General features: G+C 40.0%; 1 protein-coding gene across 1 annotated transcript in view; it reads right to left on the reverse strand.

Annotated features, from left to right (window-relative positions):
- Positions 1–16405, reverse strand: part of atp8b3 (ATPase phospholipid transporting 8B3) — a 34419-nt gene extending 18014 nt beyond the window's left edge. Inside the window, exons 1-10 of the mRNA XM_053238292.1 lie at positions 16341–16405; positions 15253–15344; positions 13271–13429; positions 13004–13092; positions 10011–10204; positions 9672–9880; positions 9424–9446; positions 8119–8275; positions 2551–2739; positions 1071–1078 (exon numbers count right to left, since the gene is read on the reverse strand). Coding sequence (XP_053094267.1) covers positions 1071–1078; positions 2551–2739; positions 8119–8275; positions 9424–9446; positions 9672–9880; positions 10011–10204; positions 13004–13092; positions 13271–13429; positions 15253–15344; positions 16341–16405 — 1185 coding nt within the window. The remainder of the gene's footprint in view (positions 1–1070; positions 1079–2550; positions 2740–8118; positions 8276–9423; positions 9447–9671; positions 9881–10010; positions 10205–13003; positions 13093–13270; positions 13430–15252; positions 15345–16340) is intronic.
- Positions 16406–21802: the final 5397 nt, after the last annotated feature.

A 21802-nucleotide genomic window follows, 5' to 3' on the forward strand; every position in this document is an offset into this window, starting at 1 on the left:
CATCAGACCAGGCTACGTTTTTCCAGTCTTCAGCTGTCCAGTTTTGGTGAGCCTGTGCCCACTGCAGCCTCAGCTTTCTGTTCTTGGCTGACAGAAGTGGAACCTGATGTGGTCTTCTGCTGTTGTAGCCAATCCACCTCAAGGCTCATCAGGTTGTGCATTCTGAGGTGCTTTTCTGCTCACCACAATTGTACAGAGTGGTTAGCTGAGTTCGTGTATCCTTTCTGTCAGCTTGAACCAGTATGGCCATTCTCCATTGAAATCTCTCATCAACAAGACATTTCCATCTGCAGACCTGCTACTTGCTGGATGTTTTTTTCTTTATTGTACAATTCTGAGTAAACTCTAGAGACTGTTGTGCCTGAGAATCCCAGGAGATCAGCAGTTATAGAAATACCAGCCTGTCTGGCACCAAGAATCATTCCACAGTCAAAATCACTTAGATCACATATTTCCCCCCATTTTGATGGTTGATGTGGACATTACCTGAAGCTGCTGGCCCATATCTGCATGATGCATTGGACTGCTGCCACACAATTAGATTAGATAATGATTAGAAAATTGCATGAATCAGTAGGTGTAAAGGTGTTCCTAATAAAGTGCTCAGTGAGTGTATTTGAATGGTCATTGACTCTCACCTCTCTAATCATGAAAAACTGGTTATGGGATTTCTCAAATCCACAATTCAAGACCTGGATCCACTGCAACTTTCCTACAAGTTCTGTGGATGATGCAGTTGACATTGTACTTTATGTTCCACTAGAGCATTGCCAAACACATATGCTATAATTTTTTTTGTAGATTTCAGTTCTGTGCAATTGTACCTGGGTTACTTCAAGACAAACATTACACGCTACATGTCATTGTGTTCCATCTGCATGTGGATCATAAATCTTCTGTCTGAAACAAAGTAAATAATCAAGTTTGCTCATCACATCACTGTAATGGGCATGAGTAAGTGTCACCAGGAGGTGAATCCTTTAGCTTCCTGGTGCAGCCAGTACAACCTCAAGCACAATGTCTTAAAACCAAGGACATGCATTTTAATTTCAGGAAAAACACATCCTTACTTTCCTCTCTGGTTATAAATAACACAACGGTCACCAACATCACAACATTCAAGTTCCTGGGCATCATCATCATGTCACAGTATCTCAAGTGAGAGATGCATCAACAAAGGATGTACTTATTTCCTCCATCAACAAAGGATGTACTGAAGACATCTGTCTAAGTTTTGTCTAAGACTGGAGAAAGACCAGGTGATTTTCTTTCTAAACTTCAAAACTGGACACGGATGAGTAGACACACACACACACATCGGATAGTGTTCTCCAATCTATTTCTGCAATTTCCAACAGGTTAGCCACTCAGGATTTATTACATTATTTATTACATTATTACAATTATTACAATTTATTACATTAAAAGGGTCAACTAGAATGTCATTATATGCATGTGTTAATATTTGGGCTAAAGTTTGATCCATACTTCATGAAAAAGTGTGATCACAAGCAGGAACAATAGACTCATTAATGTCAGAGGCGGAGAACATGGCTTACACCCCACCCTAAGACAATGTTGATTGGAGGAAAAGTTTTGGGGTTGGACTAGCCAGAAAGCGTTAAAACCAGGAGCTGATTGGGAGTCAAGTCAAGAAGAGTCAAGTGGAGTTGAGAGGAGTTGAGTCATCCATTAAGAGTCACCAAGAGCTCCAGAATTTTAACTGCCATTTTTGCTACTCCTCCTCCAAATTTTCTCCAATCTTCACCAAATTTGGCTCACATCTTCTTGACACCTGTCTAAACAATGCTGCAGCAATGCCACCCTGCTGCCCACTTGTTCATCTAGACCTTTCCTCCTACAATCAGAGAATTCCACTACTGTCCATGGTCAAAACATACACATCATGAGTGAAACTACAAATCACTCTTGAATCTCTTTGCCTGTGAATGTGTGGCTCACAAAGTCTGGGTGCTGCTTGCAGCTTTAATTCTATCTATTTTTGTACACCCTTATTGCTATGGGGTTATAGTAGGATATGATGTCACAGAAACTCAGAGGAAGGAGGTATCCTTGCAAGAAAAATGGTGACTGGTGGCTAGGCTTTTGCATGCACAGTAATCCTTACAAAATATTTGCTACAAAATTAGAAAAATTTTTTACACTAATATTTGCTGTAGGTCTGTTAACACAAATCTCACAGTCATGGGGTAATATTCATTTAAAAGGGAATGACATGAAATGTGATTTTGTACAGATGTTAGCTAGCATTGTCTGGTAGATCTAGAGACTAGCAGGTCATTTTTGTGCTAGGACATGCACTACATACAAATCATGAACTTGTGGCCATGAGATTTTTTTTGACATAAATATATCTTTTAAATTTCATTTTGACAAAAAATTCTTCAGTAACTTCAGTAACCACTTTATCCTGGTCAGAACTGTGGTGGGCTACAGTGTTTTCGGAGGCAATTTTGTCAGATGAGACCCTCAGTAGCATCTAGTAAACTCCAGGCACATAAAAATAATAACCGCTTTTTGTGCTCTCACCCAGCACTGACATGCGCCTCCTCTTGCTGGTGAACTCCAGGAGGGCCAGCAGGTGGTATTGACGTGTGATTCCCAGCTCGCTCAGCATGAGGGAATCACGTGTGCGTGACAGGAACACCCAGCCCAGCTCTCGAGCTGCACACACCAGAGCCTGCTCATCTGGAGACGCTGCCTGGTAATGAGGAAGCCCTGGATAAAACACAGGATTATCATGTTACAGTGTATAAGGACCCTGGCCACAGTGCATTTTTTTTTTAACTCTATAAAGCCTGACACATGAAAAAACTGTTATTAAAAATAATTAAACAATTGAATTTTAAAACTTTTTAAAGTGATATTTCTATGAAATGCAACGCACAGAGTAAATTATGTAATTTTTTTTTATTAAAGCCTTTAGTATCAAATTTTAAACACATTGTTTCAGTAGCACTATTCTAAAAATGAAGTGCTCATTGGGCTGTATGCAGAGTTAAGTGTGCATAGTGAGAATTTAATACCAAAATTGAGTGGAGTTCACCTAAAGCAGAAGTGTGTCTCAGGTATGCATAATTCTGATCTTGGACTTAAACACATGTTTCTTGCACAAGCTCATTTCAAGTGAGGAGCACTGTAAAATGCAGCTCCACTGTCTGACAGTTTGATGTAACCACAATATGAACGAATAATTGAATACACTCAAATAAACTACAGAATGCCATTTAAGGCATTATTAAATAAATAGATAAATATAATAATATTATGACTATTGTTATTTTGAGGACCTATTTTAAATATAGTTATGAATTAAATTAAGGTGAGCTGTAAGATGAGTGCTCAGTCAGCTTATCCTTCAAACAATCGGCATGAAAAAAAAATTTGTGATTTATTTTATTAATTCAGCAGCTCATAATAGTAAATTAAAAGCATAATAAAATAGGCTACATGCCACATTATAATGTAATGACTTTGATTTATTATCTCATGGCTACATTAAGTTCTGTGCACAATTAACTGTCGGTGCCTGATATAAAGAAATCTCAAAATAATAGGAAATGCGAGATCAAGTGATATTTTATGGGCTGCTGAATAATGAGGGTGGAAGCCATGTTGTTAAATTAAACTAAATTTGCAGTGAATATTGTGAACTAGGACTGTGCCTGCAGCCATATATTGGCATATATAGGCTCCTATTCGAGATATCCTTCCGTTCCATATGAATGTCTCATTCATATATCATCATGTTACTCTTTTTTTCATTTTTAAATTGTCTCTTGCTTTTATGTCACAATGTAAAAACTAAAATGCTATTTGCTTCTTAAGTCTGCATTTCCTATCCCTGATTTTTGGGGGCTTAAAGGCAAATGTTTCTGCTGACAAACTATAGGCTAATATGCTAGAAAGGGTGTAGCTCAGCTTGCACAGGGTCATATTTGTATAGGAATCACTTTCAGTCAGGATTTAGGCTTAATCACAGTAATGAGACAGTACTGGTGAACGTAGTAAATGACCTACTAGATAACAACCACAGATAAAATTTTATAATTAAGGAATTGTCTTTTTCCAGGCTCAGATCTAATTTGACTGATTGTTACCTGTTTGTAAATGGTGACTTCCCTTTGCATACAAAAAGTAGAGTGTTATACGAGGCTCAGTTATACGAGGCTCAGTTCTAATATATATATATTTATTTATTTATTTATATATACAGTCAGGTCCATAAATATTGGGACAGTGACAGTTTTGGTAATTTTGCCTCTGTACACCACCACAGTGGATTTGAAATGAAGCAGTCAAGATGTGATTGAATTGTAGACTTTCAGCTTTAATTCAAGGGGTTTAACAAAAATATTGCATTAACCGTTTAGGAATTACAGCCATTTTTTACAGAGTTCCTCCATTTTCACAGGCTCAAAAGTAATGGGACAAACTAATATAATCATAAATATTAGGATTATTTTTATTACTTGGAGGTAAATCCTTTGCAGTCAATGACTACCTGAAGTCTGGACCCCATGGACATCACCAAATGCTGAGTTTCCTCCCTTGAGATGATTTGCCAGGTCTTTACTGCAGCCATCTTCAGTTGCTGCTTGATTGTGGGTCTTTCTGCCTTCAGATTTGTCTTCAGTAAGTGAAAAGCAGCTCAGTTGGGTTGAGGTCAGGTGACTGACTCGGCCATTTAAGAACATTTAATTTCCAAGCTCTTGGGCTGCTTTCACAGTATGTTTTGGGTTGTTATCCATCTGTACTGTGAAGCGCTGTCCTATCAGTTTTGCAGCATTTGACTGAATCTGAGCAGAAAGTATAGCTCTGTACACTTCAGAATTCATCCTGCTACTTCCATCAACAGTCACATTATCAATAAACCCCAGTGACCCAGTTCCATTGGCAGCCAAACATGCCCATGCCATAACACTGCCTCCACATGTTTGACAGATGATGTGGTATGCTTTGGATCATGAGCCCTTCCTTTCCTTCTCCATACTTTTCTCTTCCCATCATTCTGGTACAAGTTAATCTTGCATCAGAACTGGTCAGGCTTTTTTTAGAGGTTTTTTAGAGGTTCTTGAGTGTTATCAGCGGTTTGCATCTTGAGGTAAACCGTCTGTATTTACATTCATGAAGGTGGCTCTTGATTGTAGACTTTGACAATGATAGGCCTACATCCTCCAGAGTGTTCCTGACTTGGCTAGATGTTGTGAAGGGGTTGTTCTTCAATAAGAAAAGAATTCTGCAATCATCCACTTTAGTTGTTTTCTGTGGTCTCCCAGGCCTTTTGGTGTTGCTGAGCTCGCCAGTGCATTCCTTCTTTTTAAGAATGTACCAAATTGTTGATTTGGCCCTCCTAAAGTTTCTGCTCTCTCTGATAGGTCTGTTTTGGTTTTTCAGCCTAATGATGGCCTCCTTCACTTGCATCAACACCTCTTTGGACGGCATATTGAGAGTTCCCATGAACAGCTACCAAATGCAAATTCATCACTTGGAATCAGCTCCAGACCTTTTATCTCCTTAATTTATCATGATATAAGGAGGAAACAGGCCACAGCTGGCCATGAAACTGCTTATCAGTCAATTGTCCCATTACTTTTGAGCCTGTGAAAATGGAGGGACTCTGTAAAAAATGTCTGTAATTCCTAAACGGTTAATGCAATATTTTTCTTGAAGCCGTTGAATTAAAGCTGAAAGTCTACGCTTCAGTCACATCTTGATTGCTTCATTTCAAATCCATTGTGGTGGTGTACAGAGGCAGAATTACCAAAACTGTGTCACTGTCCCAATATTTATGGACCTGACTATATATATATATATATACATATATATATATATATATATATATATATAAATATATATGTATATATATATATATATATATATACACGTATACGCATGATACTACATTAGACGTTAGATGTTGTGTAACTTCCTCCTATTTAATTCTGACAAGACAGAAGTTCTTCTACTAGGATCACGGGCAGATAGAAGTAAGCATTCTGATTATGTAGTAACTCTGAATAGCCTTTCAGTTACATCATGTGCAGCAGTCAAAGACCTTGGTGTGATTAATGACTCATTTAAAGCTCATGTACAGTAGATAATATTACTAGGATAGCCTTTTCCATCACAGAAACATTTAACGAAGAGATATAATATTGTTACATGATACACAAAAAACTAGTTCATGATTTTGTTACGACTAGATTTAGACTATTGTAACACACAGCTGTCTGGATGTTCCAGTAGGTGCATAAACATGCTCTAGTTAGTGCATTTTGTTCATGGGCAAAGATAGCTATGATAAATTGAAATATTTTGAAGCTTCTGCACTTGTGACTCACTATGCTACTGTGGATTGTCCCACATGAGTACCCTAATGACAATTTATGCCCAAATCATGCCCTTTCTTCAGTGGGTAATTTCACCTGGATAATGTACACTTGTACCTAAGAACCGCTACTGTATTCATATAAGACTATGATGCTCATACAGAACATCCTTTCTACACAATCAGTATTGTTTAACTTTATAGTATACAGTTGTAGAATAATAATAGTTATTTATAATCCCACTATCCAGTGTCACCCAGACAAGGAAAGTAGACCTTCCTTCAATTCTATGTTTTTATTTATCAGGGCCAAAATAACGATTGTAGGGTCCACACCAACTTCTATAAACAAAGAAATAACTTCAGGTGACAAAAAACAAATTTCAATATGTGGTTATTTTTCCCAAAAAGTAAACCAATATTCAGAAACAAGGTGGAACAAATAAGCACATCCTTCCTACTTCTACAATCAGGTGTTTCTAATGAAATACACAAGAGTAGTTAATCAACAAGAAGTGTGACCTCTATAAAAGCAGAACTTTTGGCAGTTTGGTGTTCTGGAGCACTCAGGTGTGTGTCTACATCATGCCAAGAAAAAACACATCAGCCATGACCTCAGAGAAGCAACTGTTGCTGCTCACCAATCTTGTAAGGATTATAAGGCCATCTATAAACAATTTGAAATTCATCATTCTACAGTGAGAAGGACTGTAAATGGAGAGCCTTCAGGACAGTTGCCAATCTTCCCAGGAGTATGTGTCCCAGCAAATTCAGTCCAAGGTCAGACCATTTAATGCACAGAGATATAAAGAAAAACCCATCATGTAAGCACATTAAATGTTCATGACAGCACAATCAGAAAAAGACTGAACAATTATGTTTAGATAAATGTGAGGCCATCTGTCCAGCAGCTTAAGCTGGGCCAAAATTGGGTCATGCAACATGACAATGATCTCAAGTACACCAGCAAATCAAATCTTCTTGGCTAAAGAAGAAAAAAGTCAAGGTGTTGGAATGGCCAAGTTAAAGTCTAGACCTCAGCGCCATTAGGATGCTGTGGTGGGATCTGTGCATAAACGAACGCCCTCAAACATCAATGAACTGAAGCAATGTTGTAAAGAAGAGTGGGCCAAAATTTCTCCGAAACAGTACGAGAGACTGATACAGAACTCCTGCAGAAAATGTTTACTTGCTAAAGGTTGGACTACATGTTACTGAATTACAGGGTGTATTAATTCCCCCCTGATTTCTGAATGTTGGTTCACTTTTTGGGAAAAAAATGACTACATACTGAAGTCTTTTTTGTTGTCACCTGAGATTATTTGTTTGTATTGAAGGAGATTGTACTTTCTTTTCCCATGACTATATAAAAGTCTACATTTGGAGTTCTGTAAAGAAGCTTTGTGACAATGTCTACAGTAAAAAGCATTATACAAATCTGGCAATCTCAGAAATGTGAACTACATGCAGGTGATTTGCATATTCTGAATGGGGAGCCCTGAAAAATTGACTTAAGCAATTGCAATCCTCATGCAAATATTGATGTAACATTTGGATTTAAGTCACTCTAAATATGTCCCACTGTCAACATTCATGTTTAATCTGATACTGCTTGTACTGTTTCACTGTTTGCTCATTCAGGTTCACTGTTTTTGGCTGTCTCGCTCCTGTTGCTGGCTTGGTTTGCTTAACAGTAGCCCTCATTATTTTACTTCATTTTACAGTCTTGACATGGAAAATGAGAGGAGTAACAGAGTGACACTGACCATCTCTCCACTCAGTCATGACAGTGTGACACAGTGCCAGGGCAGTGAAGAATTGTCTGCTCTCAGGGCAGTTCTGTTCCCGCAAATGATCCACCAGCCGCTGGTCAGAGAAGGGCAGCCCACCGCATGAAAAGCGGTTCCAGCTCAGGTCCAATGGCTGCACAGGAGAGCAGATGGGTATATGTACAGTCAGGTCCACAAAATATTTCTTAGTGGTTTAATTTAATCTTGCACTGAAAGTTGGAGAGAAACCTAAACATTAATTGAAATACATTTATTTAAAAAAAAAAAAAAAACTTTGTCAGAAATATATTTTTAACAAAACCATGTCTTACAATCACTGGCAACCGTGCATTCAGTCCTTTTTCTTTTTTTTTACATGGATTTGGAACCTTTTTTTGCACAAATTTGGATGTATGCTTTGGATCACTGTCTAGCTGGAAGATCTAACCACAACCCAGTTGAAGCTTTGTGGAAAAGTCAATTTTAAAAATCTCCTGGTACTTCATGTAGTCCATGAAAAGCCCTGGTTTTGTTTCAGAACCCCATTACTGTCAAAATGTACATAGCATCTCATGAACTCCAGGCACTTATATGTGGTTAAGTTGAAGAAAACGCTTTCTTCTGGCATGCCTACCAAATAGTTTGCTGGCATGGACATACCACTTAATTATAGATTGGCGATTTGGTGACTTGGTGAATGCTTCTACTAATCTCAAACTATGATCACTGAAGAAAACTTTGCCTCTCTAAACATCCTACTCCTCACATGTGGGGGGAAAAATACTTTTGTGTCTTTTGTATCCAGTGCCTGATTGATGAAGGTAAACATCTTTGTCCCATTTCATGCGACACTCTTTTTGTGAATTCTCTACCATGTTGATGAATGAATAAGGGAATTTGGCCTTTGAGTCATAGTATATTTATACTCCAGTGATACAGGAAGTCATGGATGACCACTTAAGAGTCCCTAAATACACAGGTGAACTTTCAGATATAGAATATAAATGGGAATATGCTTTTTTTTTTTTTTACATCTTGTTCATTAGAATTTATAGACATGTCAATAATTGTGACACATGGTTTTGTTTAAAAATAATATAATGATAATGGTAAGGGTTAAGCATTAATGATATGGTTTTTTTTTTAAATAAATTTGATTCAGCCAAATGACATGAAAGGCATTTTCGTAACCTTTTACCTATCTTTATCAACAGTTCTAGTAATTCAGGAGCTGACTCTAGATTATGCACAGTAAGAAAAATCCATATACACTGTTATTTTCATTAAAATGTTGGATCTTACCTGTGAATTTGCTGTCAAATCTCCTGTATCACACACAAAATACATTCATGTTTATTAATCCATAAATTAAACCTATGGTATAGCTGAAAAAAATATAGTGCTCTGGGCCTACATTTCAGCACACATCACTGCAAAAAGCTAAAACCTATATCAGCTTTAGTTCACTTTAACAAATTTACTCATAATCTTTAAAGATCCGATTAGATGGTAGTGAGATGATAATGGGATAAAAAGAGTAGTACACAGACCATAAATCTGGCCGGCGATGCAGCACTGGCGAAACAGCAGGTGGTTCTGTGTGAGAGTACCCGTCTTATCAGTGAGCAGGTGGCCCACCTGACCCAGTTCCTCAGTCAAAGACTTAGTTTGGGCCTGCGCAGGGCTGTTGCTCTCCTCCCAGTACATCACAATGTCCCAACCAATCAGGACACATTGCACCACATGGATCAGCTCAAACCTCAATAAGGCAAAGCATCATAAATCAAACACAGGTTAAATACTTCACACATGTTAAACAACTTCAAAATTACTTATTAGAGAAGTTAAGTGAGTTTAATGAAACACATGTATGTATTGAGAGGCTTTACGAGATGTAGAGGGAGAGGGGCATTGCAGGGCTTAGCAGTACAATATAGCCCCAGAAGGTCAGGAAGCCCCAATAGGCAGCCTTGAAATTGCCTCCTATGGCAGAGAGAACTTCGATATTTGGGGAAACCAAATTCTCAAAGAGTGCACATCCCACAGCCAAGAGCAGAGAAATAATCAGCATTGAGAGGACAATCTAAAAACAAGACATACAAAATATTTCTTAGAGAGATTTGTATAGTATTAATTAAAAAATCAATAAGAGATCAATTACAAATCAAGACCTTGGAGCTATAAGGATCTTTCTGATATTTTTGACAAATAAAATTGGCACAATATAAATATATTACATACCGCTGAATATACAATTTGAGAGAAATTTTATACAAACATATGGTTCAGAAATACACAGAAAGTATAAAGCTGAACGTTTTTTTTTATCTGCTTTGACCTCACTGAAGTTCATAACTTCATGGTTCAATTTCTTAAAATCACATTCAACTACAGGGTGTCCCAGAAGTCTCCATACATAGGGCAAATTAATAAATTTTAGCAAAAAGTCTTCCAAATTTTTTTATACTTAGTTTATATTATATAATTTTTTCAGATTTCAGATTTCAGCCTTTAAGAATGCCTTTGACAAGAGAAGAACATATCGAAATCATTCTCAAGGCTGGATCAGGAAGCTGTTACAAGGTTGTGATGGACTTTAACAGGAAACATGGCAAGCACATCACACACAACACTGTTGCCAAACTTACTAACAAATTCAAAAAGACTGGAAGTGTTGCAGACCAACCGAGAAGTGGACGTCCAGGAACATCCACTGAAGCAGGCACAACAGACGTGGTGCTGGTATACATAGTCCCCTATGTATGGAGACTTTTGGGACACCCTGTATAATTCAAAGATCTCAGAATTGGTTTTGCTATCCACAAACAAATGTTTCTGAGCTTGCTTTATGTAATTGTTATGTAAATGATGTATAAAGACTTACACTACAAAAATAACATACTGTATTTGGAAATACATGGCTTCTCAAAGTCACAAAGGCTTACTACTTGCTGTTGACACAGTAAATCGTGCCTGTGATGAGGAGGAGGGAGGGGCCAGGCTGTGAGGATGCACACCTGGCACTAAACTGGCTAATCAGTGGGAGAGAATGATAAAGGAGCAGCTGGAGATGCCGAGGGAGAGAGAGTGATGCAAGCGTATTTTGTGTTTTACATTATATTTACGTTGTTTATGATTAAACATTATTTTCATGTTCACTCGGTTCCCGCCTCCTCTTTGTCCATCTGTGAAGTTTGTTACATTGGTGCTGAAACCCAGGAAGGAGAAGGGACTCGCTGTCAGAGAGCCCTCACCGCAGAGGGAGGATCGCAGTGCAGAGGAAGTGTGGTGCTGGAGTGGTTCCCGGAGGAAGGAGGAGTGGCTGCCGTCCACCTGAAAGGGGCGGAGTTGCTGCTGGCCGCCTGAAAAGGGGAGGAGCTGGAGCCGTCCACCAGGAGGCCCAGCACCAGACCAGCGCCCAGCGTCATGGGGATCGCTTCCCGGCTGGCCGAGGACCAGATGACGGTGTGTCTGGGGACTGGGGAACCAGTTTTTTCTTTTTTCTCTCTCCTCTCTCACCCTCTTACTGTCTCCACTGCTCGCTCCTTCTCCCTCCCTTCTTCCTCCTCTCGTCTCTCCTCTCGCTTCTCCTCTCGCTTGCAGGATGCGGGGCCGGCCAGCCGAAGGACATAGCCGGAAGGGCAGCACCACTCCTCCTGAGAGCGAGGGAGGGGGTGTATGTCAGGCCAGAGGCCTGAATCTGGCCGTGGAGGAGTGTGACGAGGAGGAGGGAGGGGCCAGGCTGTGACGATGCATGCCTGACTCTGAGTTGGCTAATCAGTGGGAGAGAGGGTTAAAGGAGCAGCTGGAGATGCCAAGGAGGAGAGAGAGATGCATACGTGATTTGTGTTTGTGTTTTACGTTATGTTTATGTTGTTTATGATTAAACGTTACGTTCACGTTCACTCGGTTACCTTAAGAGTAGGACATTCTCTGTAAATCCTGGTCAACTTTCTCTGCTCCTATAACTTACAAAGTTCCACAAGGTTTCATCTTTGGGCCCATTCTTTTCTTTCTTTATCTGCTCCCCTTAAAGAAAATCGTCCAGAATCCTTTAATTTCTATGCACATGGCATACAGCTTTATCTTCCCAGTGAAAAGCTGCTCTTTACCCAGTGAAAGCTTTTATCACCAATTGCCTTGAGGATAGTTGGATGTCAGTTAAAATTGGTTAACAAAGTTTGTGGACAGCTGACCATCACTATTCTGGGAAGTTGACATTCTAATTCATCCCAAAAGTGTTCAGTGGGGTTCAGGTCAGGGCTCTGTGTTGGCCACTCAAATTACTTAATGACAACAGTTTGGGGAAGGCTCACATATGGGTGTGATGATCAGGTGACCACATACTTTTGGCCATATAGTGTAAATCTTACTAAATTATTAAAGGTAAAGAAATCTTTTAATGACAATGAAATGCTGTTAGCCTGTTAATATGCATGCTGCTGTCATCTGGTAGAGCAAGATTTCTGGGATTGTTAAGTCTATATTCAGCCACACTGTCATCATAAAATGACCACTGTTTATGGAAAAAATGGCATATAGTCCGTAACTGTACAACTAAAATACTAAAAATGTAGGTGTTTATAATAACTTGGCCAGTAAGTCTAACAATGTTTGTAAACTCCACCAATGCTGCTGAGCCTGATACACTCATACGAGCTCAACACACACTATTATGTCAGTATCACTGCTGTGCTAAGAATGAACCACCACCTCTCATCTGGTAAATGGTAGTCCATTTCATAAAGGTGCATAATAACACCTGGGCGAGAGTCAGTAAATAAAGTCAGTAAAAACCTATGAGGTGAACATTAATGGTAGGGTGTCCATTGTGTGTATATAATATACATTTGAAAAGTAATAAGCCTTTGTCCACTCTTACCATCCCTACCACTTTGTTAAGAAACTTCTCCACCTGTGTCCTCTTGACTTTCAGACTCCCACTGTTCCTGAGAATCTTACTGTCAGAGCCTGGGATATAATTGAAGAGATTTTTTTAAATCCTAATGTTCTCTTTAATATGATATGTTATAATCTTCTGGGTCCATGCTTGCATTACTGTTAAGAATCCTTTGCACAATCTATTTAATAATGCATATGAGTATCTGGACTGCATTGTATCAGTTATCTGTTAAATAGGTGTGTATACCTGTGTAAATTGCAAGGCCATATGCAGTGTCAGTGTTGCGCAGTACAGTTTCCCGGAGCAGTATGTGATTATTGTCCAGTGGATAACACTGTCCCTTCCACTGTAACTCCCCTCTGAACGAGTACAAGCGATTGTTTGGCTCCTCACACCGAACAACCCCTGAGAAAGAGAGAAACATGTTTTATAGACTTACATGTTTTATAGATTTTTATGTTTTATAGACTTACAAAAAGCAATAGATTTTGTTTGTCAAATTTAATACTTCTTTTTTGATTTATTACAACCTGAAAAGTGGTGTAGGGGTTACAACATATGATATAATCAAATCCATGTACACACACAACAAGTGCGGTGTAACACTTACCAACAAAGGAAAAAAACTTTCATCCTATCTAGATTAATGAATTGGCCTCTATTCAGCCTGTAGCCCCTGGTTTCATGCTACACAATAAAGTCAGAAGTCAAATTCAGGCTTGCAGACGAGCTGGTCCTGCTGACCCCCAGTGCTCAGAGTCTGCAAAAGTACCTGGACCTTCTGCAGTAGTACTGTAAGACCTGGGCCCTGACTGTAAGACTCAAAAAGACCAAAACTCTCTTATTCCAGAAAGGAGCCAGATCTCAGGGACACACCACTCTTCACATACATAGGAACATAGAAAATAGAAATGTGGACTTGGGACTAAAAATTGCACCAAATTACATCTGGAGATTTCACTCCAGCAGTCAGTGAAATTACAGCGAAAGCATGCATGGAATTCTACACAATTAAGACAAACGACAAATCCATACTCAAATACCAAATCAAATTACTTAAATGACCAACCAAAATTTCATGCAGTGGGGAAAACACCCAGAGGACATGATATACACAATCTCAAAGCACATTCTTTGAGTACACAGAAAAACAAAACACAATGGCTACAGAGCTGAATTAGGTCAATTTCCAATTATTACTCAAAATTCAAATAAGAAACATTAAATACTGGTTCCATTTAAAGAACAATGAGCTGCACATGTACCACTTCAAAGCCCTGCAATGTGACAAGCCATACCTGTCAAGTCTCATGGTATACCTGTGACATTTCTTCCCCTTTGTTGAGGTCTCATTCCTGTGAAGTTTTTTTTTTTTTTTTACACTCAAAGCATACCGACAAAAAAGGTGTTTTAAAAAATACTGACACATTAGAAAGTGTCCTTACAGCAACACTGGTTACACAGATACATGACAAATCTTCGGTCTGACTGCATAGTGATGTCAAAATTAGGGAAATATGACATGAGTGGGCATGATAAGATCACGATGTCAGGGGGGTTCGACATTAAAATGAAGATAAAAGGAAATTAAACAGTGACAGTCGGTGTTACAATTTAGTATTAACTCTGCAAATGCTCAAGAGTAGAAAGCAAGCTACCCTACTGAGTAATTGCCATTGTATTAGTTGACATGAAAAGGAAGGCATGACTTAAGTTTTTTTTACCACATTTTACAGGTTTTCCATCACCCATCTCCATAATTCCTTTACAGTTAGGTTCACAGATATGCAAGAGCTGAATATACTGCATACTGAGTCTCCTCACTGAGCTGGTCCTGAACCTCAGTATACTAACACACTGCATTAACACACACTGACAATGCACTAACAAACCCTAACAATGCAATGCATCAGGACCAGCCTAAACTCAGAACAGTCCGAGTAAACCAAATTAAGATACTCCAAAAACAGTTCTAGATGAGGCAATGGATAAGCCAAAACTTAGTAAAATGCAGTGCTATCTGGCCCTAAAGCCATGGTATACTGTGGCAGATTACCTGAGCAGAGTGACCACACTGACAGACTGCACATAGAGGCTCCCTAAAGAGCACAGAGTGTACAGAGAGAGATAGAGAGAGAGAGAGAGAGAGAGAAGCAGACAGACAGAGGAACAAGGAAAATATATATGTTCTGAAAGTTAATAATACAAATATAATGACATGATCTAACCATCAAAAAACTGGAGAAGCTCTTCTACTGGACCACTTGTCAATTCATCGTGGGTGATAGTCAGAGCCTGGCGAAATTTCAGGTTGGTTTCTCTGCAAACAAATCATAAGACAGGAGTCAAGTATTAACACCATACTTGGCTGTAAGTTAAAAATTCAAGTTTTCTTTCACTCCTCCTAATCTGCAGGGGCAGTGTTTAAGACCTAGACACAATGCACTCAGAAAGTATTCAGACCCCTTCATTTTTTCACATTTTGTTGCAGCCTGATGCTAAACTGCTTGAAATTATTTTTTCCACAACAATCTACACTCTATACCCCATAATGACAAAGCAAAAATCTGATTTCTGATAACTTTGCAAATTTATTAAAAGAAAAAACTGTAATATCACAATGACATAAGTATTCAGACCCTTTAATGATGAGTACAATGATTCGTGCTATGACACATGAAATTTAGATCAGGTGCATCCCATTTCTCAGGATCATCTTTGATGTGTTTCTACACTTTAATTGGAGTCCAAATTTAATTGTTTGGACACAAATTTGGAAAGGCACACATCTGTCTATATAAGGTCTAATAGCTGAAAATGCATATCAGAGCAATTTTTTTAAAAAAAAATCCAAGTGGGCTTTCATGTGTCCTGCACTGAGGAGAGGCTTCCGTCTGGCCACTCTGCCATAAAGCCCAGATCGGCGGACTGTTGCAGTGACGGTTGACCTTCTGCAAGTTTCTCCCATCTCCAAAAACGATCTAGGGAGCTCAAAAAGAGTGATCATCAGGTTCTTGGTCACCTCTCTTACCAAGGCCATTCTCTCCCAATTGCTCAGTTTGACATTAATTTGACCTTAGGCCTGCAATTGCCATGAACAGTTTTGTACCCATCATTAAACAGCTGATAACTTCAACAAAATAGATTTCAAGTTAAAGCTATAATGAATTCAGAAATTTTTCATTCAGATGCTCATATTCATAAGTTGCTCATAAGTTCCTGGTTCCTGGGGCCAGCCCCCTTCCAGTCACACCTAAGGTGAAGTGATTCATCATGCCATTGTGGCATAGGTTATCTCGATGTTAAACACTGTTACTTGCAGTTAGGAGGGGTGAAACAGAACTCTAGTTTGATGTTGTCCTTCATGATGAAGATGACCATCTTCAGTCAGGGTTGGGGTGGGTGCAGAGGTGGCTGATGAGGCCAATCCTTGCGTAGAAGAGTCTAGGGTAGTCCAGGTGAAGCCTTGTCTGGCCTTTCTCACCAAACACTTTGCCTTTCGTGATGGCATTACTCCAGGCTGGTCTGTCTTGTGCAGGTGACTCCCATGATGCGTAGTTGATGGTGAAGTCCTTGAGTGAGGCTTTCAGCATGTCCTTGAAGTGCTTCCTCTGGCCACCATGCGAGCATGCACCAGACATCAGCTGATCATTGAGAATACGTTTGGGGAGTCTGTCGTTGGCCATTCTTGTAATGTGTCTAGCCCAGCAAAGCTGGAACTTTTGCAGCAGTGTGAAGATCCTTGGCATGCTAGCTCAGCTAAGAAACTTAGTGTCTGGTATCTTGTCTTGTCACTGGATGTTGAGGAGTTTAAGAGTTTGAGAGTGCTGCCCAGGTAGGTGAATTTATCCATGCACACTAGCATCTAGCTGTTGACTGACACAACTGGCTGATACATCACTTCCTGTTTTATATGACAGTTGTGAGACTAAAATTGTCAGAGGCGGTGGCAAACCTGGCATTTAGTGCACAGTCACCAGCCATCCATTTGATATCTGATGTCTGTGCCAGAGTTGTCCTCACATTATGCATCTTTGAGCAAGGCAGTGAAGACTATGCTGAAGAAGGTTGGTGCCAGAACACAGCCGTGCTTCATGCATTGATGACAGCAAAGGGAGCAGAGAACTTGCTGTTATGAGCTTTGAGCTTATACAGGTGGACTGTGGTCACATCTTTGAAGTCCTGTGGCAGAGTCCTCTGTTCCCACATAAGGCGGAAGAGCTCAGTGAGCTTACTGTGCAACAGTGGTCCACCATGCTTGTAGATCTCTGCTGAGATTGCATCAGCTCCAGGAGCCTTTTTATTTGCTGTGAAGTTGTCATTCAGGCAAGCTTTGTGCAGCTTGCTTTTCTCGAGAAGCTTTGCGATTGCTCCAAAATTTTTGTCTAACCCATCTTGGTGTTTAAGTTGGACTAGACCAAGTGTCTTGAAGGCTGTGGTGTAAACAGCATCTCAAAAGGATGTCCAACTGTCTTCAGTGTTATCCTGGGTAGCATGCAGCTCATTCAGGTTGCAGAAGTGACACGTGTATGCACTTTGGAACCTTCTTTCCCTGAGGGTGTCTTTTTGGTTGGTACTTCAGCTGCATCTTGGAGACCACAAGTCTGTGGTCTGTCCAGCAATCAGCACCACACATTATCTCGGTGAACCATACATCCTGTCTGTCCTTCCTCCTGATGATGACATACTCAATGAGGTACTAGTGACCTGACCGTGGGTGAATCCAAGATGTCCTATTACGAGCTGGTAAGTGAAAGACTTTGTTGGTGAGGAAGGGCACATATTAAATGCAGAACTGCAAGAGAAGGAGACCATTGCTGTTGCACTTCCCTGTTCCATTTTGCCAATGACTCCTCGCCACAATGTGTAGTCCGTGCCCACCCTGGCATTAAAATCACCTAGTATGATCAGTTTGTCAGACTGTACTGTATCTGTTGTCAGGGCATGACGCTCCAAGTAGAACATCTCCTTGGCTTCCTCTGGGTTGGTCATTGTGGGGGCATAAGCACTGACAATACAATAGACTGACGGGGGTAGTCGTGGCCTAATGGATAGAGTCGGACTTGTAACCCGAAGGTGAACCTGAAGGTTGTGGGTTCGAGTCTCAGGTCCAGCAGGGATTGTAGGTGGGGGGAGTGAATGACCAGCGCTCTCTCCCACCCTCAATACCACAACTGAGGTGAGACCCTTGAGCAAGGCACTGAACCCCCAACTGCGCCGCAGCAAAAAAGGCTGCCTACTGCTCCGGGTGTGTGTTCACGGTGTGTGTATTCACTACTGTGTGTGTGCACTTGGATGGGTTAAATGCAGAGCACAAATTCCGAGTATGGGTCACCATACTTGGCCACAAGTCACTTCACATACAGTAGTTGCTTGTTTTTTGCCTTTTATTGGGAGCTTCAGTACCATTAAGCGTCACTGATCCCGTTGGGGAGACTGGTGCTTACCAGCTTGTTCTTGATTGTAAAGCCTGCACTGGCTTCTTTGCAATCCTCTTCGGCTCTGCCACTCCAGAGGAATGTGTAGCCTGCTCCAGCTTCCTTCAATTGACATTCTCTTGAAAGGCGTTTTTCAATGAGTGCAGCAATATCTACTCCACAGCATGCCAGCTCTCAGCCCATGAGTGCAGCCCTTCTCTCTGGTCTGTTTGACTGGGTGGTGTCCAGCATAGTGCAAACATTCCAAGTTACAATTGTGATAGACACCATATTTTTCACATTTTTCTTGTTTCTAAAACTGAGGTGGTATGCCTGCCAGCCATGCTAAACTGGCCAGGCTAAGAAGCAGACAATGTTTAAGGCACCTTTTCTAGCCCCTTCCCTAGGCTGAGGAGGTGAGCAGTCGCACAGTTGGCTGTTGGGTTTCACTGCTGCTTCAGGTTCAATAAAAGGTTCAGTCCTATAGCCTGAGCTGCCCATGTGCACGTTTGCAACTACAGCTTCCAGTGTGTCCACACCTGCTGCTTCATCACTTACCTATTGCCACAGGACTAGTCTTGGTCTGTAAGACTAAGACTGAAGATGACTTGCTCTTTACTTAAATTAAAATTAGGGAGAGTTGCGAAGCCTCAACCGCAATATCTCTTCCTGGATCCCACCTGGGTTCAGTGGCAGGACAGCATCAATACAGCTGGAGGAGGGATAAGGTGCAGGTGGATAACCAGGACATCATGTGTGATTTCCCTGTATTATACACTCCACAGCATGTTGTTGGCACATTTCGTCAGCCCACTGAACCAGTAAATGGCTTCATCCAAGCAAACTGTGGCACCAGGCCGCTATTTAACCCATAGCTGGGGCAGCAGTTGACGAGGTGTCTTGGTGGTGGAGAGGCTATGTACTGGCAAGGGAAGACTTACATGCTCGGCTCCCATTTTTCACCTCTAGATGGTGTTACAGCTAGCCAGCAGCAGCAGCAGCTGAAAACAGAAAGTGCGAGCACTGGCTGCGACTACACTTCTGCACTAGACACATCACACACAAACCTTTTGGCACAGCCACCAACACACAGTAGGGGTGTGATGATACAACATATCATTTTGTTTGATGTGAGGATCTCAATTTGATACATCTGCATATCAGAAAATTCACTTAACATAGTACATAACAAAGTGGGCTATTCATCAAAGGGTTATATTACTGCTGCTACCGCTTTAAGACAGCAATTCCTGGCTGGTTCAGAAAATGAACACTTGAATCGTGTCTGAAAAGTAAAGGGTGCAGGATCCAAAAACATAATTGAGCTACAGAGAGCTGCACAGCTACTTACCAGCTGAATGCAAAATAAAGTGGCATGTGCTTCAGACATGTGACACTAGCAGGTCTGGCAGAGTTGCTTTTTTTTTGTTTGTTTTATTTTTTTACCAAATTGGTCTAGTTTTGAAACAACGAATCAGAAATGCATGTGCACTACAGTGAACTTATTTCCTATAGAAAGACAGTAAAAGAAGAAAAAACTCCCTTTTCCAATGCCTAATTTTTTTAATTTTTTTTTTTTTTGCCTTTTTGAGATAGTGGTCAGGGTATAAATTTTGCTGAGACCTGGCAACCCTGCAGACCAGCACAGAAAGCTAATGATTAAGTAGCCATGTTTCATTTAGTTACTTTCTAATGCACCGCTTTTGTTTTATTATATACTGCTAAGTGTCTAAATAGATCACACAAACACTGTTTCATTATTAAATACTTTTATAATGTTGAATGTTTTAATCACTCAAAAATGGAAGCCTAAGTCACATATTTAGACAATGTTTATTTTTGGTGTATTGAAAATGTATCATATTGAGACACCACCATATCTTATCAAATTTGAATTTTGTGTATCATTACATCCCTACCAGTTACATTTGTAACTGTGGTTCTATGAATGTAAAATAAAAGTCATTGAGAAGGTCTCATGGACAGACGCTGATTGAGGCAGGTATTTCATAGCAAACACTATGTCATTTTATCACCACATGACTTTTTGGTAAGGTCTGTGTGCTCACATGCACAAGAAGGTATCCAGGTGTTCAAAGAATCACAGATACATAATGCGTTCACAACTAAAGCACAAATGAAAAAACAGAATAACTGCCTGCATATGCATCTTTCATTGATTTTGGGAGCGAGCAGAGCAGCAGAACTATCTGCATTCCTACCCATCTATATCAGCTGTCTCGATATAGCATAAGCCGTGGGGTTCAGTACTGCATAGGAGGAACAGGTCTGCCTGTGGAACACAAAAAGGCCAGAACAATTACTTCGCTCTGCTACGCACACATACACACACATACATACATACATACATGCATACATACATCCATACATACACACATACATACATACCGGTATCACCTGGTCCCTATAAATTCTCAGTACGTCTCCAACACATACATCTTTCCACTGTGCTGCTGTGAAGCTGCAAGTAAAAAAAAAATTGAAAAAATATATTACAGTCATAGTACAGATTTTTTTTTACATGTACAGTGTAAACTCCAAATATACACTAACAGATCTCCATGATACTAACCCCTGGGTAGTAAGTATGTCACAGTGCCTTTTGTTAATCTTGGCATCACTGCGACGCCGGCCCTATAAGAAAAGAAAGAAATGGAGCAATTTTATTCCATTCAAGTGTTAGAAATTTACAAAAGCTCAACCTTTCTGGAACTGAGGCCCTAATTTTAGATATATGCAATGCACATATCGAGCCTATGCACATCGACAATTTATCACTTAAGACAAACAAAGATTGCAAGTTTGGGCCAGCTGAGAGTGAAATGCTAAGAGACAAAATTATGTTCAGCTTAAATTGCTGCTGAGAAAATTCTAATCTGACAGTGACCAATGCCATTGATATTTATATTTGTATAAGGAACAAATTAGCATAATGGCAACAATGACAAACAAAACAAAAATGACAATGGCATATACTAAATAAGACAAAATTATTAATACCTCAATTTTTTTAAATGAGAGAAATAATAATCCAAGTCTTGGTTTCTGAAAGATCAGTCTAAATGGCTTTTTGCTGTATCACAATAATAACCAAGAAAATGCAATCAAAGTTTAAATTTGAAGGCTCAAGTGGAATTTATTGAAACACAACAGCAATCAACTACTTAACTAAGAAATCCTACTTCTAAACAGGGACAGATCAAAAAGAGAGAGTGTGCATGGGGGTAAGAGAGAGAATGAGTGGAGAAAGAGAGAACTTGTGTGAATGGTTGTGTTTTCCACCCTAGAGCTTGTATGCCTGTATGTTCGTTTGTACTGAGCTCATGAACATGTATTCCCA

This window comes from Pangasianodon hypophthalmus, chromosome 11, assembly GCF_027358585.1.
Source record: "Pangasianodon hypophthalmus isolate fPanHyp1 chromosome 11, fPanHyp1.pri, whole genome shotgun sequence".
Lineage (NCBI taxonomy): Eukaryota > Metazoa > Chordata > Actinopteri > Siluriformes > Pangasiidae > Pangasianodon > Pangasianodon hypophthalmus.